The 25541-nt window shown below is 49.9% G+C and overlaps 1 protein-coding gene across 6 annotated transcripts in view; it reads right to left on the reverse strand.

Moving 5' to 3' along the window:
• Window positions 1-20362, reverse strand: part of ADCY6 (adenylate cyclase 6) — a 54440-nt gene extending 34078 nt beyond the window's left edge. Inside the window, exons 1-11 of one of the 6 annotated variants that reach the window (XM_060272145.1) lie at window positions 20016-20362; window positions 17254-17556; window positions 15426-15529; window positions 14242-15064; window positions 8033-8182; window positions 7584-7705; window positions 7165-7276; window positions 6612-6739; window positions 4471-4629; window positions 1714-1855; window positions 860-988 (exon numbers count right to left, since the gene is read on the reverse strand). In XM_060272145.1, the coding sequence (XP_060128128.1) occupies window positions 860-988; window positions 1714-1855; window positions 4471-4629; window positions 6612-6739; window positions 7165-7276; window positions 7584-7705; window positions 8033-8182; window positions 14242-15063 (1764 nt within the window). In that variant the 5' untranslated portion in view covers window position 15064; window positions 15426-15529; window positions 17254-17556; window positions 20016-20362. Of the gene's footprint in view, window positions 1-859; window positions 989-1713; window positions 1856-4470; window positions 4630-6611; window positions 6740-7164; window positions 7277-7583; window positions 7706-8032; window positions 8183-14241; window positions 15065-15425; window positions 15530-17253; window positions 17557-18393; window positions 18700-19129; window positions 19702-19751; window positions 19777-20015 lie in introns of those variants that run through there. The other 5 variants (XM_060272144.1, XM_060272148.1, XM_060272143.1 and 2 more) reach the window with 5 other exon arrangements.
• Window positions 20363-25541: the final 5179 nt, after the last annotated feature.

Genomic DNA, 25541 nt, shown 5'->3' on the forward strand with positions numbered 1-25541 from the left:
TGCTGCTCTGACCTATAAACAGCCTCAATGCACAGAAGCCCCAGAGAAATCCTCTACCTTAATTCCACATACTTTCTCCTTTGCTCCACCGCAAGTTGCAGAATCAAGCAAGATGGATTTCTTCACTGCGCCACCCATGCCACCAAAGAGGGAAGCTATTGGTGGCTCCCTTCTAAAGCACTCTGAGGATGTTTTAAGGCATTTGGACTGGCATTGAAGAGCCCGTGTGGAGGAGCCCAAATGGTAGCAGAGAGAGGCTCTGGGTGTGTAGATTTCACCATGCTCCCCAGCCTCTCCGGTAAAAGGAGCTCACATAAGCGGCGCTTGGAAAGATCCCCACCCAAAGCCCTTTTGCCAATCAAGTTGGGCAAAGTAGATTAATACTGGACTCAGTAAGAGACATCCGTTTCATCTGCGCCAATAATGAGAATCAAAGAGACCAGTTCCTGCACATGCTGCCATGTGAACACCTTGCCACACAGTCAGAAAAGCCAACACAGGCAAGGCTTTTGCCATGGTCACTATGGGTTGTAGCCAATGCTAGCCTGGCTCAGAGCAGACCCATTGAAATTAAGACATGGCTTAATCTAGGTCCATGAATTTCAACAGGTCTACTCTTAAGCTGGCTACAACCCTCTGTGCTTAAACATTCGTGAGAGCAGGCGCTTGTGGGGGCTTCCGTCTCTTTCGCTAAGGATAATAAATGCATAGTGTAAAATGAACACAACAGACCATTACCCACCCGGGACCTGCAAGCAGACGTGTAACGTGATCAAAGCCCAGTTGCCTTTTGCTTCCACCCCCTTGGCTGGATGTGCGCTCAAAGCAAGCCCTCCCTCCATCCCTCACTGGCACTCACCATCTGTCGGAAGGCCTTAGAGTCCTTTGTCCTGGGGAAGGAGCGCTCAGGCACCCAGCGAGGCACCAGTCCTTCGGTAGAATTGGCCTGAGCCCTCTGCAGCTTGGCTAAGATGGCCTTCTCCTCTTTCTGTTGGAGAGAAAAACAGGCCATGGAGGTGCAAACAAAGAAGCTGGGGGGGGCATGGGGAGAGAGGGAAGGCCCTTTCCAATACCCTCCTTGGAATAAGCCTGCTCATCTTGGCCGGCCAGAGTTGCAGCTTCCACAACTCCAGCTTCGGATAGCAGAGTGCTCACCTTCCCCATGAACAAGCAGCGCCCTGCTGGCTGGCAGGGAGGTTTTCTAACCCTCCACACCTTAGAGGGGGGGGGGCAACTTTTTTGGGCCATGGGACACATATCAAATGTTGAGAATATGCTGGGAGTGCCAGTCACAAAATTGCTACCACTGGGGTGGCATTGCATAACACACAATGGCTGCTGTGGGGAATGTGGCATAACACAACTTTAGAGACTCCCACCCCCGACCACCTCAGACTTACTATTGGAAGAGAGGTATGTCCTGCTGTGATTCTGAGGGATCACACAGTATTGGTTCTACCTACATACACAAACATTTGCAGTCTAAAAGCAACAGGGAACATATCTCAGCACCAGGAAAAATATATCTCAGAAGGTATATTCACATTTTGCTCCATAACTTTTTTCTAGGAGGGCTAGAGACTTCCCTTTAAAAAGTCAGAGAAAACGGGGGCACCTGCCCAAGAGCCATGGTGGGAAAGCCTTTCATGACCCCTGCACAAGAGCAAATTACTGTGATATTCTTCCCCAGTCCCCAACCCCTCCAGGACTCACTCGTTTCTGGCTGCAGCCCACGATGAAGAAGGTGTCGATGTTGTGCTCCTTAAGGTATGCATTGCGCTCGCCCCCGTGCCCTGGCTCCACTTCGTAGTCCTCATTCAGGTACTGCAGCGTAGCTCGCGTAATATGGATCCGCCTATCACAGAACTTTTGTCACTCAGCCAAGTCATCTGGTGGAGCCCCCCCCCTCCTACTCCCTCTGAGCCACACCTACAACTGCCATTACTATTCACGAGAGGAAGAAGATACCATTCAACAGGTAAGTGGTTTGGTCTCTGCCCACGAAGCTGGAGAGCAAGAGGCCAGAATCATGGAACCATAGAACTGCAGAGTTGGAAGGTACCCCCTGGGATCATCTAGTCCAACCCCCTGCAATGCAGGAATCTCAACTAGATCATCCATGATAGATGGCCATCCAACCTCTGCTTTAAAACCCCCAAGGAAGGAGAATCTCCCACCTCTCATGGGAGGTTCAATGAGCAATTGAACAGAAAGGGCAAGTAAGTGGGTAGTAAAATTAGAGGAGGTAGCAATAGGACTTCAGGGAAGACAAAAGTGGACTAAGCTGAATATCAGGGGAAAGCCTCGAAGGTGTGTCTTCAGGAACTAAGGAAGAAACAGGGAGCAGCATGGCTGAAAGCCACAGAGACAGGACTGGGGAAGGCAATGATAGATGGCTTTTTGTGGGTTAAGAAGTGCAAGAAGGGGAGATGAGAAGGGAGAGAGTTGGGGTCAAGAGTGCTGAATGAAGGGACTAGAAGTGTGAAGAGGCTGCAGGTGGCAACTGGGAAAAGCCACTGGAGAAGCTCCAAGGGAAGAGATGAAAGCCTTCCCAGTCTTTGGTCACCTTCACCACACCTGGCCCATGCAGTAGTGGAGAAACTCCAGCCCACAGGCCCTCATTTGTGGTCTGCAAGGCCACTTCAAGCAGTGGGGACAGGGCTTTGCAAGAGTGCCAGGGATGAACAGATGGCAGTGACTTTGCCTGCAAGGATTGACTTCAAACCATGAGGGCCAAATTGGGCCACTTGCTATCAGGTGCTTGTCAGGGTGGTCCACCCCACTCACCTGTCAAGCTTGGCCTGCAAGCTGAGATCCAGTTCCCCACCATTGAGTCAAGACCATGACCACCAAAACTAGAGAGCCCGGTTTTGCTCATGCTACCAGCAAGCTGAAGTCCTGGCCAAACCAAGCAGCTTGTTTATGCAAAACTATGGGGCCTCTCTAGGCACAGAGGTGGGCAGAGCCATGTGGAGGTGGCTGAGATGGTCAGACAACTTTGCCCCAGTAAAAATGCATCTTTGTGGCAGCGGGACAATGGCTGCTGTTTAAAAATAATCACATCTCTTGCCTCATTTTTTGGATAACAGCAACCCCCACTTCCAAGCCTCAAGGATAGGGCAGGCCTTTGGGACAGGGAAGGTGGCATCTATTGGACACTGCTTGTGACATCAGCCAAATTCTCCCCCTGCCTCCACAAATACATGTACAAGCTGTTCACCTTCATATGATCTGTCCCAGGCAACAGACACAACCCTACAGTTCCAGTTCCAGCTATCAACTCATTCCTCTTTATGGAGCCACCTCTTACTAATTCCGCCAACCCAACTTTCCCCTCCTTTTACTCCAAAGACAGAGACTTTGTGGCTCTCCAGTCACAAGTTCCAGGACTCCCTACTGCTATCATGGGCGTACCCAGGGCGCCGTCATGGAGGGGTGCTGCCAGCCTGCCCGCTACCCGCCGCATGGCCAGGACCCTGGCGGAGTGCGCAGCCGTGGCCGAGAGCGGCGCTGCCGGCGGGGCTGGTGGGCAGAGGTGGAGCGCGAGTTCGGCGTTCCCACCCACCGTGCTGCGCCCTCCCTCCAGCTCCCCGTCGCGCTCTCCGGCAAGGCCAAGCGCGGCGGGGACCAGAGAGCGTGACGGGAAGCTGGAGGGCAGGAACGGCGAACTCGCGCTCTGCTGGGCTGTACTCCGCCTCCCGCCTCTGCGAATACAGGCCAGGGCCTCTCCCTACCCCTTGCGCACTTGTTTCCTGGATCGCTCCAGCCCCGGAGCACCTGACGGCCGGGCGACCCTGATGCGATGCAGCAGCGATGGCCGGGACGGGGTGGAGGTGGCAACGGCAGTGCGGTCGGAGATCTCCCTCTCCCCCTCTGGAGCACCGGCGCTCCGCGAGGCGGGCTGCCCCAGGCCTTGGGGCCCTTGGAGCTCCGACCGGCCAATGGCTGGGCGCCTTTGTCTTCGGTCTGCCGCGATCGTGGGGGGGGGAACGGTTTTCCGGCCGATTCTCCAGAGTCCCCCAGCACCTGTGCGGCGGCGGCCTGGGGCAGCCCTGGGCCCCTTGCCCATACCAGTGCCTGGCATACTGTTTGAATGGGCAACTCAAGGAGGGAAGGAAGGAGGGAGGAGTGGGCATCTGGGCCACCTGGGCTTGGGCTGTCTAACTGTCGAAGTGCATAGCTGCCAAGTTTTCCCTTTTCTCACGAGGAAGCCTATTCAGCATAAGGGAATTTCCCTTAAAAAAAGGGATAACTTGGCAGCTATGCGAAGTGTGAGCGGAGTCAGTTTCACCTGGGCTCCGTAGCCCCGCCCACAATCCCACTTTGTGGCCCCTCCCCTCCCGTGCCTTGGCCCTGGCAGTTGCCCCCCCCCCCAGTTTTGATCCTGGGTATGCCCCTGACTGCTATCATGCCTGACCATTGGCCATTACTGCCCCTGCCTTTATTCAGGCCTATGGGGACTGGACTTACCCAGCTTTGCCACCAGCCTCCATGTGGTTGGCCAGAGTGACATCATTGGACCAGACATCGAACTGCCACTTGCGTAGCCCCAGCACTCCACAATGTACACGCCCACTGTGGATCCCAACACGCATGTTCACATTCACTCCCGTCACCTCACGCACCAGCCTGAAAAGCATGAGGAAAGGAAGTGTCAAAGCACCCCTCTCCCTCTTTATACACCCATGAATTCATTTGCATGAAGAAATGCAGCCTGTGTCATGCTTACAGTACTATCAACAAAGTGTCATACTGATGCAGGGTACAAGAAAAGAGGTCACTGCCCTTAAGGGTGACGACTGATGTTAAAATGGGGAACGAAACTTCCTGCAAGCAAGTTGCCAGGGTGGGGAATGGAGGTATGAGAACAAAATAATCTAAGATCAATAGACAAGTTTCACTATACAATATACGGAATATGGAACCTCAAATACCTGTAGATTAATTTGCCACCATATCCATACCTGAAGCACATCTTTAGACCCTTTTTTAGTGGTTTTGTTGGTCAAGTTAAGATTTACCTGTGAAAGAAGACTTCATATGCTTCTTTTTATTTTCTGTGTTTTTGTTCAGATTAGTTTTTGTGTGTGTGTGTGGGGGGGGGGGTAATGTGTCTACACATACATATAGCAACTACTTGGGACTGGAGTGAGTCCTCACAGAAGTGGGACGCCATTATAAGCCGCTGGGTTGTATTCAATGGTGCCATTCTGCTTGTGCAACAGACTTCCTGTTCCAGAGGGTCGAGGGACCAAAAAGTATCTTGCGGCTTTGACCCCAGCTGCCGCTTTTGGATGGTGCAGTGTGGGGTACAGAATACATCCACACATGACTTCAGATGCAAGGACAAAGCTGGTGGCATTGCTGGCTTTTATCATGTACCTCTTCACCTTGCAGATGCTTCTGGCTTACAAAAAATGGGCCTATAGATAAAGCATTTTGATCCTCCGGAAGGGGCTCCAGTTTCACAGCTGTCCATCGATAACCCCATGAGATTCTCCTTTCTCATTTCCTCCAGAGACACTGCATAAGCGCAGGGCTTGGCACAGAGAACTGACACCCTGAGAGGACTTTGGCTTTTAGGGGGGCTGGGGGTGTTGCAAAAAGGAAGTTTCTAGATCATATGACTGTAAAGATAATCCTGACATTACATAGGCAATGCCTGGTGAAGTATGAAGATTCTGAGGCTGAGGAGGAGGGGTGTTGAGGAATGGTCAGGAAGCAAAGGCAGGGCAAGGCAAGGCACCTCCCTCCCTGCTTAGCAACACTAAGAACATTATGGGAGAACAACAGAAGTTTCCCCAACATGTATGATTTATTCAGTTCCACAATTTTGCATTTCTAGGAACTGAGATTAGATATTTCTGCTTCATAGCCCTGGTGATGCTATCTCAAATAAGCTATTATCAAGCCAGCATCCAACTGAATGCTGCAAGTGTGAGAGAGAGAGATACTAAGTTTTTTAAACCATTCAGTGATCTGTATAAATGGAGAAGCAACGAATTTGGCTCTCTGTATTGTGACCTGCGGTAAAGAAGGATGTTGCCACCTGTATGTTGTGCGTCAAGCATATGCGCAAACTGCCACAGTCATGGCTGCTGTATCTCACACGCACGCTGTGACGCTGATTCAGATATCCTGATAAAACGGCTGATCATGATGGGAGCAAACGGCATCTGTGAGGGTCACACAATCTCCATTCCTCCTCCAGAGTGACCATGAGGAGGTGACTGGAAGATGATTATTATTATTAACAAGCTTGACATTCCATCCAAAAGTTATTAGCAAGCTTGACATTCCATCCAAACTTGACAATTAATTTTAACCAGAGTTTATTTGAAATAAGCCAACTCTAAACCATGGTTTATGAAGTGGGCTTACTTCATGGGTTATGAAGTGGCCACATGACCCGGAAAAATATCTGTGGAAGCGGACAAACACTGGCTCCCTTGGCCTTTAAAGCGAGATGAGCGCCGCAACCCCAGAGTCTTTCGCAACTGGACTTAATTGTCAAGGGTCCCTTTACCTTTAGCTGATGAAAGCTTATGCCATAACAAATGTATTAGTCTTTAAAAATTGCCCCAAAGACTGCTTTCCCCTCTCACACTCACGAAATAGCCTCGATCATGTCAACGCCCATCTCCACGCAGCAATGGGCATGGTCCGCCCGTGGTTCTGGAAGTCCAGAGACACAGTAGTAGCAGTCCCCCAGGATCTTGATGCGGAGGCAATGATTCTCCTGCCCAAGGGAGTAGGAGGAAGTCAGTAATACCACCACCGCAAACTCCAACATGCCCCTTCCAAGGATATCTCACCTCAGTTCAATACCTCTGCCCCTGCTCCACAAAAAGACCCCCCAGTAGCCAAAACCTGTACTTCTATAGGGGAAGTAAACTTGGGGTGTGCCTTAAAGGGACTTGCTTTGTTCACAAACATAGGGAAGGAGGTGGTACCAGAGCTGCACATTTACGGGGATTTCTTAAAACGGCAACTGTGTTTGCTACACCTGTAATAAGCATAAAGCTCAAGGAGGTGTGTATGCTTAAAACATGCAGACATTTGCAGGAACCCCGACTGGGCCATATTCCTCCAATGAGCACAGGCAGATCATCATTCCCACACAGGTCAGCTCTTCCACTGGTCGATCCTGCTAGACACACTTACCGCAGCCAGCTTGTCGAAACGGGCAAAAAGCTCGTTCAGTGTCATGACCAGTTCCTGAGCTGTGCACTGGGACGCCAGGCTAGTGAAACCCTCAATGTCAGCAAACAGAATGCTGTTGGGGTGAGAAGAGACAGGACATGAGCATAGGAACCTTCAAGCAGCTAACAGCCTGGGGGTCTCTTTCTTACTTGGCTTAATGAGCCCACCCAGAACCCAGCCAACATTTTCTCGCCTCGCACACTGAGCGACCTACCCGCTCACATCTTGTCGAAAAGCAAGTGCTCTGCAGTTTAAGTTTTTCATGTTTACAGTAGAATGGCCTTTGTTTCACTGACGTCCTTGCCACTCCTAGGCCTTGTCACTCACAGGCATGGGTGCATGCATGCAAACACACACCCCATATCCCAATAGCTTGGTACCTGACATTGTCATGTTTCTGGATGTAGATCTTGTGGAACATCATGTCCTCCTTCTTGGTGTTGATGTCCTCCTTCATCTCCATGGCAACATGCTGGGGCAGCACTGATAGCAAGAGCCGCTCCTGCCCCAGAGAGAAAGCCCCCAAAATACTCCCCTCAGAGCAAGAATGTTGACACAACGCACCAAAGTTAAAGGCACCAGTTTCAACCTTGTTACAGATAATCCTCGCTTCATCCTTCTCTTCCAACTTTAACATTCCTTCTGTCCCAATTCACAATCCCCCCAACATTATCAAAATTCTAGCACTCTCTCGTCCCCAAGCAGCCTAATGCCAGCCAAACAAGATCAGGAACTGAATGGCAAAGCTGGCCCTTTAACTGGCAGCCCTGCCCACCACAACTCCCGCTCAAGGCTGCAGCCCAATCCTGGCCCCACAATGGCTCCTCACCTGCTGACGGTTTTCACGTTGCAGGTGTAGCCGTGCCTGAATGTAGCCTCGGGTCTCTTGGAAGGCCTGGCGCTGCGACACCTCAGCCGGGTAGTGGGTGCAGATGCCAATGATGTTGGTACACAGGAAGATCAAAATGTTGGCTCCAAGCTGCAAGCAAGAGAGGTTTCCCAATTGAAACACATACTGGAGCAGGGAAAGAAGTTACCTGCTTCAAGCAGTTTTCTTTCCCAGCAAGCTTTCACCAGGAAACCTAGACCTACTGAAAAGCCCATTCATCTTCAACTCCAGTTCCTGACGTTTGTGAGGTGCCGTTACGCTCTGCTCCCTTCCCTAAAGAACGGATTCGGAGCTTTGTGCAAGCCAAGGAGACCCTCTTGGCCCATAATGGAGTCTCATCCTCCATTGCTGCCAGGATACAAAAGGGGTCCCAATGTTGTGCCTTCGGGAGACAGAGGGTGGGAAGTGAAACAAGCAAAACACAGTTCCCTAAGGTTTAAGGCAGGGCTAGGGAACCGAATCTGACCACTGGGCCAAACTCTTACACCCCTCACAGGCAGTGCTTGGGCAGCACTTTGAAAGGAGCTTTTGGATATTAGACCATTGGCTGATTGTCAGTTCCTAGAAGCCCATTTGAGAGCACCATCTTGTCCAGCGCTTTGCAGGCACTGTTGATCGGCTGACCAGCAATACCTGCTAATCCCCTTTCGGCAGGGTCAGGTGTTCACCTGCCTCACACCTGACAGGTGGCTGCTGCTGGGGGGGGTAAGATAGGCACCAGCAACACCCCCTTGGCCTTTCCCCTCTGTTGCAGGAGAGCTGTGGGTGCTGCAGAGCCTGTCCTGCCTAAGCTGAGCCTGCTCTTCTGTTGCCATAATCAAAGGAAGATTAATCTAGTAGGCAGCTTGGTTTCTGTTATGTGCAACAGGGAGGCAGAGTCTTGTCTTTTGCCTCAGGCAATGACACATCTTGGACCTGACCTGCCTCCAGGACTCACCTGCTGCTGAGAGAATATGGTGCCGTGATATGGGTGAGCTGCAGGCCTGGAGGTTGCCAGCTGAAATCTCACTTCAGCTCTTTAACTTGATATCAATTAATTGATTAATTAATTAATGTTTTCTGGGTACTGCACAAATATTAAGAAAACACCCTAGCCTCTCCCCACCAGCTTACAGTCCAGCTGACATGACGGAGAAAGAGGTTGGGAGGGAATGGGCAAACAAGCAGACAGAGGCACAGATTTATTCAGAAAAGTCGAGGGCATGGCCCAGGGGCACATGAGGCAGCCGCCATGTTGAAGCCAAGCAGGCCTGGGCAGCACCTGGATGGGAGTGTGTTTTATGTTTTGCTTCAAACTTCCCAGAGAGGCTGGATCAATGATGATGATCTCCACAGGCCACCCCCAGCTCCTCCAGTTAACAGATCTCTAGTTGGTCTTGGAATGATGGGGAAGGCCTAAGATTAGGCGACAGGGCTGGGAAGCAGCTTTCTTTCCCAGCAAGCTTTCAACTTGAAATCTGTGTGCAATTGCTGCCACAACCGAGTAGGTGGATGTCTGGCTAGAAAAAGAAATTGTCAGACCTGGTCTACGGCCGACGTCTATTCTCAGGGCAACAACCCCAATTAGAGACATTTCAACTGATTCATCAACTGAAACTCTTATTTGATTAAGCTGTTAATTAAGTTTGTGTGATCAATTATGTCTGCATGCACATTTGCAAACTGTTATGTATTAGTGTATATAGTTTTCCCTCAGGTCCTTGGCAGTTGTTTTAGGAGGGAACTTTGAATTATGTTTGATACATTGTTTGAGCCAGTCTCTATAAAAGCAGGCCAGCTCGGCAATGCAGTTCAGTTCTGTTCCAGCTTCCAAATAAAGGGCTGCTTTGGAGAGATTGCTGTGTCGTCTGCTATGCTTACCCACAACTTAACACAAACAGTGGCATTAAGGGGAAAACAATGTTTCTGAAGCAAGATGCATTTTTTGGTAGATAACAAAGCAAGTGCTATTTTAGAAGAGGCATTTCCTTGAGTGTGCACACATGGTTATGTGGACGGGAGAGACGACTCCTCCTCTTTTACAAACATAACACAGAAAGCTGCCTTATAATAACAGGAAGGACTACTTCTCCATTGCCTACTCAGAGTAGCAGCATTTTTCCATGAAAAATAGAGATGCCAAAGATTAAACCTGAATCCTTTTGCATGCAAAGCCTGTGGACACTCCATCTATTGCACTTCCTACCTGCATTTTTTGGTAAGAAGCTGCATTAATATACAACATGAAATACAACTTTAAAGTCTGCTGCCTTGTTAAATCTGTGGCACTTTTGCGCGCAAGCACGCACATGCACACGCGCGCACACACACACGTAGCTGCACCTGCTGTCCCTTAGTCACTCTGGACTTTTTTTGTAGCTCATGCTCTCTCTCCATGCAATGTTTGGCACAGTGACGGGTACTCAGTATCCTTGTAAGCTTCCTGGGCAGCTTGGGTGAATTCGTTCTGACTTTAATGCAGTCAATAGGTGACACCAATATGTAATCTGCCCTAAGCCATTGAGATAGCATGGGGGGAGTCTAAATAATATCTATGTAAACAATGCACAAGCTAAGGCTTCTTCCCTGGTCACCCAATAGTGCTATGATAACTGGAAACAGGATTTAACACATCTGCTTGGGGGTCAGCTGTGGGAGGAGGAGGCGGCAGGTGAAACCTCCACTCTATAAATGCTGGAACGCTCACAGGTAAAGGTGTGCTTATTACTGCAGGGCACTGATGGTAGGTTCTAGGGATGCTGCCAGCATGATGAGAGTCTTGGAGCACAAACATCAACAGCGGGATCTTTCCCACAATGCCACTACGGTCTGATGGTTCTGATCTCATCTCACCAAGGTCATCCAATCCTCAAGGACTGCCTCTCCCCATATGAAGTGACCCGGACCCTGCAATCATCATCTGTGCCTCCTCCATGAGAGGTCTGGAGGGCAGCAACACGAGAACAGGCCTTTTCTGCTGTGGCTCCTCACCTGTGAAATGCTCTCCCCAGGGAGGCTTGCCTGGCACCTTGGCTGCCTTGTTGTTGGTTTTTCCCCTGTATTTTTGTTGGAAGCCACCCAGAGTGGCTGAGGCAACCCAGCCAGATGTGTGGGGTATAAGAAATGTATTAGCATTATTGTTAATCTTTAGGCACCGGCAAAGCATTCCTCCCAGGCTTTTGGCTAATAAATAATCTATGGGCTTTTAAACTGTGAAGGGGGAGCATTGAATTTTTGTGTTTTTATATTGTAAACTTTGGTTTCTGATCTTTGTATGAAGGGTGGTATGGACATGTAATAATAATAAATAATAATAATAATAATAATAAATCCTGACCAGAATTTTGAAAGGTAGGAGAAATGAATGCCCACTAGGATGTCACCAAGTTGTGGCAGACAGTGACTGGGCCACTTTTAGACACCTCCAGACCGCAGGCTCCAAGCTAACTCCCCAATTGCTGCTGCCAGCACTGGATAATTCAGGGTTAACTCTAATTTAGTTTACGAGTTGAAGATACAGCAATAATTCCAAGCATCATAGGGGAGCTGTTTGTTTGTGTTAAAAAAGAGAGAAAAAAATCCACAGCAACCCAAAGCTTTAAAGTAGCTATTTCTTTCTTCCTGAACAGAAAAGGCTGATGTGAGCAGCTGTATCCTTGATCCTTTTTTGGAAAGGAGCACTGGAAGGCTGAACCGATGAGGAAGGGGAACCAAATGGAGGCGTGGATGAAACCCAAGCAGGCAGTGAGGCTACACTAACAGCAGAAGCAGCTGCAAACTGACCACCAATTTGCCTCTCCGTCGCCAGTGGCAGCGACCATCAATTGGATAACTTTGCAGATGCATATTCTTCTAGTTAATCCCAGAAGAGAAACGCGGAAAATTGGGCTAACCAAGGCTAACAGACAGTGTAAGAACAGGAGAGATCTGGGGAGCGGGGGGGGGGGGGAGAACAACCAGTGAACTTGCGGATTTGAGTGTTTTTAAGACCCGTTTCTAAAACCATGTCAATAAAGGGGCACAGATATGAATCATGGAGGGAGCCTGCAAGCTGCCAGATCATTCTTCTATGTAGGCCACCCTCTTGTGGCCTCTTTCCTTTCCTCCCATTTTCTCCCTCTCCACACACAAACATTACACATTTAGAATTATGCCTCATTGCCACTGTAGGATTCAGCACCACAATTTTAATGATCCGTGTTTAAGAGGTATGTTACGTAGTAGTTCAAAAACCTAATTGCAGTGCAATTATGTAAGTTTTAGACACATTGAATTTGACGGATTTCAAAAGGATAAAAATACAAAAGAAATGGGTAAATTATGCTGCTCCTTCCTAGGGCCAAAGAAATAGAAGCACAAAAAGAGGTGATGGAACTGACTATTAACATTATGGTTAGCTGAACTTCTGCATTTACCAGCTGAATAAATGTGGACATTTAAATTACACCTTTGCCTTCATCTCTGCAGCAAACAGAGCATCAGGGAAGTAAACTCAAGGCTTGCAATGTAAAGTAAGCATATAAAAACAGCTTTATCCAGCCAGATGTTTTAAGACTGCAGCTCCCACAAGCCCCAACCAGCATGACCAATAGCAAAGAATGATGGTAGTCTACAACACCTGGAAGGTAACAAGTTGGGGAAGGCCAATAAAAAAGGTCACCATAAATCTGGATGCTACCCAGCACTGACTCTGGAGCGCAAATGATACAGTGATGGCAGCAGGTAGGTAGAGATGCTTAGGACTAATGTGTAGATATGGTTCTCTGTGGAGTGCAGACCATAATCAGCACATCACTCTCTAAGGTACAAAATAGGTAAGACTTTGTCTTTCATGGCACTGATTTATAATAGGCAACTGCAGGACAGCAGGGAACTCTTTATCATACAAATTGTTCTAATTCACTTCCAAATGCCTGATTTCCTAATTCATTCAGAGAAAAGGGGCAACCAAAATTATAATATTACATAATTGATAATTTATATTATATAATTGATAATTTATTATTTATATTATATAATTGATAATTTATTAATTATACCCCGCCCATCTGGCTGGGTTTCCCCAGCCACTCTGGATGGCTTTCAACTGAATATTAAAAACAATACATCAAACATTAAAAACTTCCCTAAACAGGGAAACATTATCAAGAGCTGAAGCAACTCCTATATGAGAAAAGGGAACAGCATGCCAGACTTGTTAGTTTAGGGGATTAAAAAAAAGGCAAGTGAGGCCAGGGAAGGGCAAGGAGAGACCACCAGACAGGTATATAAAATTATGCAGGTGGGGAGAAAGAGGACAGGGGTTTCTCTCTCATTGTCCTTGAGCCACGAGGTCATCCAATGGCTTTTGGGAGATTCAGGATAGACAAGGCAGAAACCTTCTTCACCCAGCGATATTTAAGCTGTGGAAACTGCTGTCATGGCTGTGGCCACCACCTTGGATAGCTTTAAAAGGGGGTTAGATAAACTCATGATGGAAAAAGGGGCTACTAGTCATGTAGCAACAAGAGGGAGGATACTGAGGAGTTCAAGTGGGCAGCTTAATACTGCCCCAAAATATTCAACCATCCCACCACAAAGAACGTTCCTGTGTTCAGTGGAGGATCCTGTGGACGTGCCATCAGATTCTGTGCTGGGAAAAGATGTTCAGTGCTCGTTCTGGCCAAACAAGATCCCCAGGCATTGCTCTGTCACCACCAAGCAATGAAAAGCGGGCAAGAACCAAACAGGTACGAAGTTTTCACACACAAGGCTTTAGCGCCAAAAGCCAAGTTTACTGTGTTATTTGGGGAACTCAGGAAAAGAAATACCCCAATCCCTTCCCAAAACTGGGCCAATCCCACAGCATGGGGAGGAGCCACAGGCAGGCTCCTCCTATACTACCCTACCAGCTTAGGAAGGGGCCACAGATTCATGGTTCCCACGCAGCTCGACAGGAGAAGTCTGCTGCCGGCCGCTTGTCTGCTCCCCCAAGAAAAGCCTGAAGCAATTACCATATGAGTCCCCGGCTTGGCAGCCTTTTTGTTTCACACCCAAGGCCTTTGCTCAATGAGTGTATGGTTGAGAAAGGAAGTGTGCCTTTCCTCACAGCTTCCAAGGCTTTTCTTTGTCCCCAAGGGACTAATCAATCCCAGGCCTCCTCCGCCCTCACTCCCTGCTTCCCCCCGTACCTGCTTCCAAAGGAAGGAGTCCACCCTGTTCTGGTGCCAGGAGATTACCAGGTGCAGCACAGAGAGCAAGACTCCACCCAGGACTGCCACCCGCATGCGGACGGGCAGGAGGGTGTAGATGATGTAGATGAAGAAGACACTCCACCAGACGCCCTCAGAGGCACTGCGTGGCGAGACCAGGAGAGTGCCCAGAGCCTGCACCCCGCACAGCGCCCCAATGACCAGGTAGCTCACGGCCCACATGCAGTCCTGGTGGAAGCCAGTCCGGTTGCAGAGGACCATGAGCGAGAGGAACAGGGCGGCCGCCACGGCCAGGGCAGCAGCATAGGGCACACGGGGGGCGCCAGGCACGCAGTGGAACAGCAGCATGATGCCACAAGCCAGCACCAAGACTCCCATGAGCACCGTCAACGAACTCTGGTTCATCTGGAAGAAGTAGCGCTGGTAGAGCCGCTCCAGCTTGGCCGAACGGAAGCGCTTGGAGCGGAACACTTGCAGCAGGCGCCGGCTGCAGTCGCTGGCCGAGAGCCCCTTGACCTCTCCACCCCCGTCCTCGAAGCCCAGGTCCACAGCTTTGAGTCCCAGGTCCCCAGTGCCAGGCGGTGGTGGCGGCAGCGGCTTCTTGCCATAGTGGTCCTCCTGCCACGAACAGTTCAGGCCCAGTCCCCCGCTGCCTCCACGCTCCAGCTCCGGGTCCTGCAGGCAACTCATGTAGCGTGGGCCACAGAGTGCTGGGCGGTGGCGCTTGGGCCCATTGCGCTCCCCCCAAGCAGTCTTTCGCTCGTCCACTTTGGGCACCAGGATGCCGCTAAACCAGGACATACTGTGGGGGAGGGGGAAAGGGCATTAGAAATAAGAACAGGCAGAGCAAGGGAGAAAGTCAACTGGGCTTGCCTCTCTGAGAGGACCAACCCCAAGTCCTTCCCCAAACAGCCCAGTAAGAGGAGCAGTTCCTGCCATGGGTCCCTACAACCTAGAAGGAGGTGCTTTCTTTCCATGCATGACAAAAGCAAGGACAAGGGAAGAATGAAATCCTGATCGTTAGCAGACCCCAGGCAAGGAGGGCTCCACCTGGGCAAAGCTATTCCCCTCTCTGGGGGGGGGGCTGGGGCACAGAGGCAAAGCGCACAGGGCACTGGGACACCTCCAGTTTAGGTAACAAGGATGGTGGGGAGATTCAATACCTGGAAGGTCGCTGGGAACTGGACACGAGGAGGCGACATGGATCCCTGTAGGGAAGGCAAAGAAGCAGCAGTCTCTTATTTCCTCTTCAGCGTTGAGCGGCAACCTGTTCAAAGAAAAGAAAGCAGTCAAGCTTGCCGTACATCCTCGATGCTCTTCGAAGGCAGAAGCCCTCATTCCATCCCATTCTCCTGCTCTCTGGAACTTGAGACTGGATATTTCTCTACTTGCCAATCTGTGGTTACCTCCACACATTCTCTTTCTACCTCAAGTTCTATTACAGACACTTCCCCTGAGATGCAACTAGATTCCCACCAGGGTATGACACTCCCTCCCCCTGCGCATACTTTATGCTGAGTGACAGAGGATATCTATCCCTTTCCCCCCTTCCAGCAAGGATGACAGTATGAGTGTGATGCTCTAACTAACAGCACACAAACACAATACATAACTGCTTTGTTTGAGTCAAAAGGTCAGCTCAAACAAGTCGCTTTGTAACCTCAGGTTGCGTGGCGCTGACACAGGGAGTCTTGCAGGAACTTGGCCACTGAACCATCTGCTGCTGATACTGGGAATCAAATACTGGTATGTGCATGTTGTTTCCCCCCAGACCTGCACAAAAAGCAGCTAACAGAGTCTCTGGGGTGGCTTGCTTCAATTTAGCATCCCTGGTGCAGCAAAGTGGAGGACAGGCAGCAACAGTTGTCTTTCCAAAAGAACAGTGATCAATATGCTAATCTCTCTTTCCTTCTTTAAAGGCAGCCCTGTTCAGGGAAGTTTTTAATGTGTGACATTTTAATGTATTTTAATTTTTTGTTGGAAGACGCCCAGAGTGGCTGGGAAAACCCAGCCAGATGGGCAGGGTACAAATAATAAATTATTATTATTATTATTAATAATAATAATAAAGCCAGTTCCTAACATTCCATCCCACTTGAGAAGGACTAAGGGGGGGGACCCGAAAGGATGGTGTTATGTGGATGAGGAGGGGTTTGTTGCAGAAGGGAAAACTTGCTTGATTCTTAATCCCCAAGATCAAAGAAGGGAGCAAGGAATGGGATTAGCCCCACCCCAAGAGTGTAGTTGCACACTTTCCCTACCGTAGAGGGCGGCTGTCAGTAATTCCTCCAGAGAGAAAGTGAAAGTGATGCACCTGGAGAACTAGTGGCTGCCTGAAGCCTGTGCGTTGCTCTCACCAACATAGATCCCATGGGGAGGGGGTACTATACACAGGCCCCCTCTCTATACACATCCTGCCCACTGTGACAATAAGGGGACAGAGGGGTTGTTAGCATTTATCAAGGCCTTACAGAATGCTGTTGGAGGGCGTCGGGCGGAGCTAGGCCAGCCTCCCTATTTAACTGGCAGGTTGAGAAGGCATGTGGCATGTGGGTGGCAAGGCGACTGTGCCCTGCCCCCCCCCTCTCGCCAGAAGTGGGAAGAGTCTTTAGCAAGTGTCAGCCTGGCAGCAAAACCTGGTTCCTAACATTTCATCACACTCTTAAGAGTGACCAAGAAACAGAAGCAAAGGTGGAGTTATGCAGATGAAGGGACGGAATTATTCAGAGACATCTCAAGGCAACGCCACACTCCTTGGCTGTCGCTAGAGGCAAAGGGAGAGGACACAGAGAACGTTCACACGCACAGCAACCTACCGACCTCCACCAAAGCCCTTGCAAAACACAAGTCCTTTTCCCACACTGCCCATCAAAACGGTATCTCTGCGCAGCGAATACACACACACACACACACAAATACACACACAAGCATAAACATACAAAAGTTTAAAATGTACAGTGAACACAGCCTACAATATGCAGCCTTCCTTACAAAGTCCAGAAAACTCCAGAAGTTCAGATCAGACCCCACTCGTCTCCAACACCTGATCCACGCATCAAAGATCCAGAACACAAGGTGAAAGGAACTATATGGGGACAGCTCAGTCCAAACTCAGTTTACTTGTCCACTAATTCCAGCTTGCCATTCTGCTGCTCCTCTTCTCCAAACGGTGTGGAGTTTTGCCTAGGGTGCAACAGGATAGATTTCGGAGGCCAGGGAAAGTTTGGGGCAGGAGGGGCAGCGGTGCTAGTTTCTGGCAGTTGGGTCCTTCCTCTCGCTTAGCTCGCCCATTCACTGCAAAACCAAAGTGGAATAGTTTTCCCCTTTCAAACTCTATTTGTCTTGAGTGCCAGCCAAACCAGGGCCTGTTTTAGCTCCAACCCCTTCGGAGAGCAATTCCAGTGCCCTCCCACAAGGTTCTTATCTGCATCCATCCAGGGAGATGGCGTCAACGTCATGACATCATTGCCCTTTACTGTAGGAACACACAGGCAGGCTTCAGAAGCTGGACCCCCTCTTCCCCTCCCCTCCAATCCCCACCCAACACACACACACACCAGGAATGGCCTCACACACACCAGCAGCACTGTGACGCAGCCTCCTGGGCTGTGGGAAGCAGCAGCCAACAGCACATGAGGACAGCTTTGTGGCAAACGGAGGAGGTCAAGGGGTGCAGGACATAACCCATCCAGGGAGAAGCTCAAGCATGCGGGGAGGGGGAAGGACTTTGGCTTAATAGCAAGGTTTATTACAGCTCAGCGCCCCCAGCATGGATTGTTTTTCCTTTCAGCTATGTATCCTAGGAAGAACACATGCCCCCTAGCATAGTCACTTTTACCCTACTCCCTGCAGCCCCACACCCTCACTCAAGAGCCTGTTCCCTATAGCACAGCACCCTCTGCGTTGCACCAGGTTATAGGTCAACATCCTTTCTCTTTCCATCCCCTCCCCCGGGTTCTCTTAAGGGGCTTGGGAGAGGTGGTTCCAAAGTTCAGTGGGAGAAGAGCCCAGGGCCCCACAGAGACTCTCTGCCCAGAGACCCCCTTCCCTCTGCCTGCTTTAAAGGGGAGACACGGCAAAAGAATAAGTCAGTCCACAGATCACAATACAGAGGCTTTAGGGGAAACCCACCTGCTCCTCCTCCAGGTATGTAACCTGACCAGGCTGAGAAGAAGCAAAGCTGCCCAGGCCAGCCCACATTCGGGAGCCAACCAATCCCTGCAGAGGGATCCCAGAAAACCAATCCTGGGGGAAGCAGAAATGGGGGGGGGGGGAGTCCTACCACGTTCAGCCCTTGCGAACACAAGGAAGGTGAAATCTTTCAACTCTGGGAGTTGCATTATCATTAGCCTTTTCTCCTGCGCTCCCCGAGCACCCCATTTCCTCCCTATCGAATTCAATAACCAACGTTCCCAAGGGCCCCGCATCGGCCCGCCGCTGTGCGCACCTGTCCCCCCGCCCCTTCCCCCCGCACGGCCCGACCCCGCGCCGTCTTGCATTCCCCGCAGTCGCCGCGGATCTTGGGGCCCAAAGAGCGCCCCCAGCAGGCGCGCTTTGACCCAAACGCGTCCCCTCTCCTCCCGTCCTCTAAGTCGCCGTGGGGACGGCCTAACTGCTCCCACCCCTTTCTGCTCGTGGCCCGGCCATCCCTCTCGGGACCACCTCCCCAGCCAGCTAGCTACTCCCCGCCGCGCCCCCGGCAGGCCCGGCCTTTCTGGACGCGGCGGTTCCCAGAGCCAGCCTCCAAGTGCCCCGCCGCCGCCGCCGCCGCCCAGCTCCATGCGTTCCCCCCTCGGAGAGATCTTCCTTGCTCCCTGCGCTCTCCGGCTTGCCCCCGTTCACCACCACCTCCGCCACTACCACTCACCTCCGGGTGCTGGGCCGCCTCTGGGCACGGCAGGGCCCTCCTCTCCGGGTAGGGCGGGGGAGTGTAGCAAGCAGCGATCTCTGGCAAGCAGATCCTTCGGCAGCCCCTTGCTATATGTTTACACCATGCGCCCCCCTCTCCGTTTTCGCCTCCTCTCCATGCCTGCCTGCCTGCCTGCCTCTCCTGCCCGCTCTGGGCCCGTCCCCTCCTCCCCGCGTTGTCCAGAGTAAACGCCCTCTAGCCCGGATCCACAAGGCTCGCCCCGCTCCGTGCGCTCCTGACCGGGATCGCCAAGCAGGAGGCCTTAAAGGCACAAGGTCCCTTTTGTCGCCTTCCCGTCGCCTGTTGCGCGGGGTGCGGGGGAAGCAGAGATGCAGAGGGAGAGAGGAGCTGGGATTGCAGGCAGTGGGGGCGCCTGGCAACGAGAGGCGGCGGAGGCTGCCCAAAGCATGGGCACCTGCTGCTGCAAGCAGGCAGAGCAAGGAGGCGGGGGGGGGAGAGAGAGAGCAGCAGCAGCTGGGCCCAGTGGTGCAACCCGCTCCCCACTCTGCGGTAGATGGATTCGCTCGGCTCACACGCGTGCCCGCCCGCCCGCCCGCCGGGAGATACACGCAACACCTACCGCCCGTGGGTGGCGACAGTCCCCGGTGTCTGAGGCTCTCTCCTCTTCGTACGCACATTCCCCCCGCCCCAGCATTAAAAAATCTCCCAATCCCAGGACACTAGCGGATCCCAAACTATTGTCGCCTAGAGAGGGAATCCCTTAATGCCCTTTGGATTTTGCTCAGGATTCGGAACCACCTGTTGTTGCCATCTCTTAAACCAGGACAATCCCCCTCTCCTCTGTTTTTTGCTTATATAAGGCTGAAAGTCTGTGCGGACTTACCTGGGGAGCCAACTCCGCTGAAAACAACGGCACTTACTTCTGAGTAGGCATGCCTCTGCCAGCCGTATAAGCGTCCACCCGTTTGGATGCCCACGGCTTCAGTCATCAGATACACTCCAGCCATCAACAAGTGGCTTGCATGCCAGCCTGTTTGCCCAACTTGGAGGCCGCTCCGCTCCGCTCCAGATCCCAGGCAATCTCTTAGGGCTGCTTTGAGTCTCTCTCTCCATAGCTGCCAAGTTATCCCTTTTTTAAAGGGATTTTCCCTTATGCTGAATAGGCTTCCTCGCGAGAAAAGGGAAAACTTGGCAGCTATGCTCTCTCTCTCTCTCCACCGCCCGCCCCCCACCGCCCCCAAGCTTGATAGCAGCATACAAGCAGAGGAAGGGAAATGGTTAGTTAGCAGCTTGCCCTTGGCATGGGGACATGTACCAGGCAGAGGACAAGCCCTAAATCTTTCTGTTCGTGCCACTCCCTTAGTTTGTGCCAGCGAAGGAGAAAGAGGAAGGCAGGCCTCCCCGTGGCACACTTCTCCAAAGAGGTAAGCTTAATTGTTCATTAACCGTGAGTCCCACGGGGCCAGGGAAAGTGGCCGCAGTGGCAAGGATGGCATTTTGCTAAGGGCACAGGGGAGCAGTTCTTCCAGGGCACCTGCACCCGTGGCCCTGTGCTGCTGGGTGTGTGCAAAACCTCCACTCCCTCCCTGCTTTGCAGATTGGCTTGGCTATGGAATAATGCCACCAAATCTCCTTAACAGAGTGACTTATTAAAGCGCTGTTTGGGGAGTGATTATCCCCCGGGCTTCCCCTGGGCCTTCTTGGTTGGCTTCTCCCCAGGCAAGGAAGCGGGGAAGGAAGGGGGTGTGAAAGGCATTAATTGATTCCGAAGCCTTTCTCCTGAATGTTCCATTGCATCATAGTTGATGGCAGGGGGATTAGGACTGGGTGTCATGTGATGGCCTTAACCCTTCCCAGACTGTAACTGGACAGACACAGAGTGAAACAAAGAGCCTGAAAATATATCAGAAACTCGTCACATCAACATATCTTTGGTGCCTCTTTTCTTTTCTTTGGCTGTGTACACATCATGCATTTAAAGCACATTGTTTCCCTATGTCTCCTAGGAACTAGCTTACCCCTCACAGAGCTACAATTCAGAGCACCCTTAGCAAACTACAGTTCCCATGATTCTTTGTGTGAAGTCATGCACTCTCAACTTGTATGTACACAGCCATTGTCTTTGTCATCTCAATTCTTCCTGGCGGAGGTCTAACATGGCTACTCTAAATTAGGGTTACCTACCAGATGTCCCCAGTTCCTGGGGACAGTCCCCAGATTTGCAAATCTGTCCCCAGACAAATTCCGTCCCCGGAATGTCCCTGAATTTGCAAATCTGTCCCTGGGAAATGTGGCAGTGGCAGTCTCAGCAGCCCAGAGCCAGCTTGGTAGCGCTGTTGGCTCTGGCTGGCTTCAGGAGTTGCTCACTGCTGTGGCGCCCACCATTTTCCCTCTCCGGAAGTTCCCATATGATGTGTCTTGTGCTGCCACTGCCAAAGGGGAACCGGGGATGTCCAGCGGTACAGATCTCCTTCCCCCTTCCCCCTTTGTTTTGACTGATCGGGGGAGGCTCAGGAGTCGTGGGCAGGTGGCCATTGCCTAGTTGTTGGTTTTTTAAAAAAAAAAACCATGCACATTTATGTTTCACAGGGTGCGAAAGAAGGGCTTTGCATCTTGCCTGGTAGAGAAACCATGCGCATTGCGCCCCTCCTGGGCAATGGCCACCCGCCTACGACTCCCGAGCCTCCCCCAATCTGTCAAAACAAAGGGGAAAGGGGGCAGGAGATCAGGGAAGGCCTGGGAGTCACAGGCAGGCAGCACGCCGTTGCCCAGTTTTAAAAAAACTCTGTGCATTTATGTTTCACAGGGTGCAGAAGAAGGGCTTTGCACCTTTATACAATATGCATGTGTGCTTGGGCCCAGGGTCTTTTGCCTCACCATCCCCACTACTGACTCCCTGTTGCTACTCAGCTTCCAAAAAAAAAGTGTCCCCAGATTCATTGAAAAAAATCTGGTAACCATACTCTAAATATATGGATGCATTTTAACTCCTTTTCAAATAACCGAGTATGGAAGAAAATTCACTGGATTGTGAATATGATGTAGTGTTTTCTTTGCACGTTCCCTTTTGACCTGGCTGGTGGCAGTTATTTGGAGTCAAGCTTTCTAACTCCTGCCCCAATGAGTGTCACAGGAGAGTGTTTTCAAGCAGGGTTTTATGAAACGCTTAAGGTTCATGAGTGTCTGCTTACACAGGTTCTGCAAACATTATCATTGTCCCACTTCAAGGACATCACTTTCCTGTGCTGGCCAGTCACCTCCCTATTCTAAAAGTGGGATTATTCCTGAGTAACACATGTCCCAGTATAATCTCATGATGGTGCTTAAATGTTCAAAACCAGTCTTTATTTGAATTTTGAAATGGTTAAACAGCACGTGCTTCCAGACAGGTTTTTGTTTTCTTTTGTTTTTTGTCATGAACAGGTAATTCAGATCTGATTTTTGTGCGTACGTGATTGGCATGCAACCATCTACACACTCCATTTTTAGTTATAGATTTTCCATAGCTATCCAGCTGTTTCCCATCTTGATGAAATGTTTCCATGCTATAGTTTTTGGTTCCTCCTCTCAACTGCCCACCCCCACCCCAATGCCACCTTATCCTGTTCTGGGCATGTGCACAGGTATTTCTGTACCTGTCCACAGACACCTTTTAAAAAATCACAGGTAGAGGAGCACTTCAGCTAATAGCTGCTCTTGTGGGATGCATAGCTATCAACCCTCCCTTTTTTGCGGGAAACTCCATTATTCCAAGCCACAGTTGTCAACTTTCCCTTTTTTTGCTGGAAATTCCCTTATTCCAGCGTTGTTTCCCGCTGCTATCCTGGATTGTTAGATAAACCTGTCCCCGAGACAGGTGAGGCTGCTGATCCCTTATTTTCAAATCCGAAAGTGGACAGCTATGGTGGGGTGGGAGGGTTTGCATCAGGGAACGGATATGGGGAAAAGGGTTAAACCTCTCCAGGTTGGTTCCTTGATCCAAAGCTCTCTCTTCTCTCTCATGTGTACACACACAAAGAGCAGCTGTTTTTTCAAAAGAGAAAGAGATTTTGGAGGTGCACTCCTGCTCCTGGCTCTCCACCATCATGTGTAGTTTGGGTACGTTTCCCTGGTCCAGGGAGAAGAGTGCTGGGGTCAGTCGCCAGCAGTTGCACTATGCCTCTGTATAATAGTAGCTGGTAATCCCAAGTGTGCTGTTTCACTCTTGTGCTGCTTGTGGGTTTCCCACAGGCATCTGAGAGACAGCAGATCCAATGGTTAATGTATAGAGATTTTCTGACAGAGCAAGACAATGAGCTAAAGATGAAACCATATGAAGAACTTAAAGAACATCTACAGGGGTGGTGGGAATACCAACAAATATACAGTGTGTTCACAAAGGATAGGAAATCAAAAGGATTTGAGCATTCTAAGACAATATTAGAAAAAACAGTATTATCAAGTGAGGAGAAAAACATATCAAAAATGTATGATTTCCTACTGGAATGGAACACTAAAGATGAAGAAACAAAGAGTGTGATGATTAAATGGGCGATGGATCTGGGACATAATATAGAATATGCAGAGTGGTTTAAACTATGGAATGTAGGAATGAAATTTACGGCCTGCACAATCCTAAAAGAAAATATGTACAAAATTATATACAGGTGGTACCTTACACCAACTAAGCTATACAAAATGTACAAGTCAGGAGATACGAAATGTTGGAAATGTAAATCTAAGGAAGGCGACTTCATACACATGTGGTGGTCCTGTGAAAGAGTCAATAAATATTGGGAGGATATATATAATGAGATCAAAAAGATTCTTAAATATACAATAAAAAAGAAGCTGGAGGCATTCCTGTTGGGAATGGTGGGGAAAGATGTTGCGAAGGATGATATGAAATGGTTCCTATATGCGACTGCAGGAGCGAGGGTAATTCTAGCTCAGGTCTGGAAACAAGAGTTAATTCCATCAGTAGAAGACTGGAAAAGGAAAATGGTGGAATATATGGAAATTGCTAAACTAACATCGAGAATAAGACAGCAAGGCAGTGGGGTGTACATGAAAGAATGGGGAAAATTTATAGCATATATAGATAAGATAGTTGAAACAAAAGAACACCTTAAATAAGAAATTACTCGCAGAAGGAAATAAACCCACAACAACAAATTAGAGATCTTTATTGGACATACAGATAGAAAATACAAGTACAATGTATAGTAAAAAATAAAATAAAAATTAAATACGCATATATATATTTATATATATACAAAAAGAGGATTAAACAAGAAAATATAAGGACAAAAGAAAGAGGATGAAGGTTTAAAAACGATATGAAGAATGTTGAAAATAGACCGAAACAATAAGGAATGATATACTGCGCAACCAAACATATGAATCTAAAAAGAGCAGAAGAAAGTAGTGTGGCAGTCGATCATCGGGAAGTTTTTTAACTTTAGGTTTGAACCTTAAGAGTTGTTGTTATTATTACTATACTAAGTTGAATTTTTATTTGAGAATTATAGAGAATTTGTAAAGATAATGAATGTAATGAGCCCAAATGCTTGATAATGGAATATGTTGTATGCGAAAATTAATTTTTTTAAAAAAATTATTTTTTAAAAGAGAGAGAGAGAGAGCAGATCCAGGCAGGCTCTTGTTACATTCAGTCCCCATAGCACAAGCAATCAGGATCCTACCACCAGAGCCGCCTTTCCCATTGGGCTTACTGGCACCTTGCGCAAGGGCACTGGCCTCTCGGGGCGCCCCAGCGAGTGGGGGAGCTACACGGCTTTGCCGGCAGCCTCCCCTTTCCCTCCTACACACCCACCAGCTGCACCCCATCAACCATATGGCTGGTGTGCGTGCAGCTTTCTTCCCAATCCCTGTGGGAGGAGAGCAATCCCTGCAGAGGCTTGGGAAAAGGTCAACAACTCTGGGAACCGGGGGGGGGGGGGCTGGAGGGATCTTTGCACCAGATATGCTTAAGCCGGCCCTGTCTGCCACCTGAGGGACCCTCTTTCTTTGGAATCTTTCCTTGCCATGCATAGCGACACAGGGCTCCCCATCTTCCGTTGCCTTTTCTTCCAAACAGTGGCGCAGCTCTGTTGCATTACGCAGCTACTGCATCTCCCCGCTCCTCTGTAGAGAGGCCTGTGTCCCACTCCTGAGCATCACGGCCATGTACAATTTGCCAGCTCAGTTTGCAGAGATTGGTGAGGTTAATTATTACATCAGCTCCCCCCCCCCTTTACGTTTCTTTCTTTTTGCTGGGAGATTCCAGAGCAGCGATAAGAAGAACCCGGCCAACACATCTCAGGGGGCTTAACGTTCATTAACTGAACACCACAGTCTGCCATGATGAAGCAAGCCGAACCAATTCTCCTGTGTCAAGGGAGACTGAGGCTGGGAAAACGGGGTGGGA

Source organism: Zootoca vivipara, chromosome 2 (assembly GCF_963506605.1).
Source record: "Zootoca vivipara chromosome 2, rZooViv1.1, whole genome shotgun sequence".
NCBI lineage: Eukaryota > Metazoa > Chordata > Lepidosauria > Squamata > Lacertidae > Zootoca > Zootoca vivipara.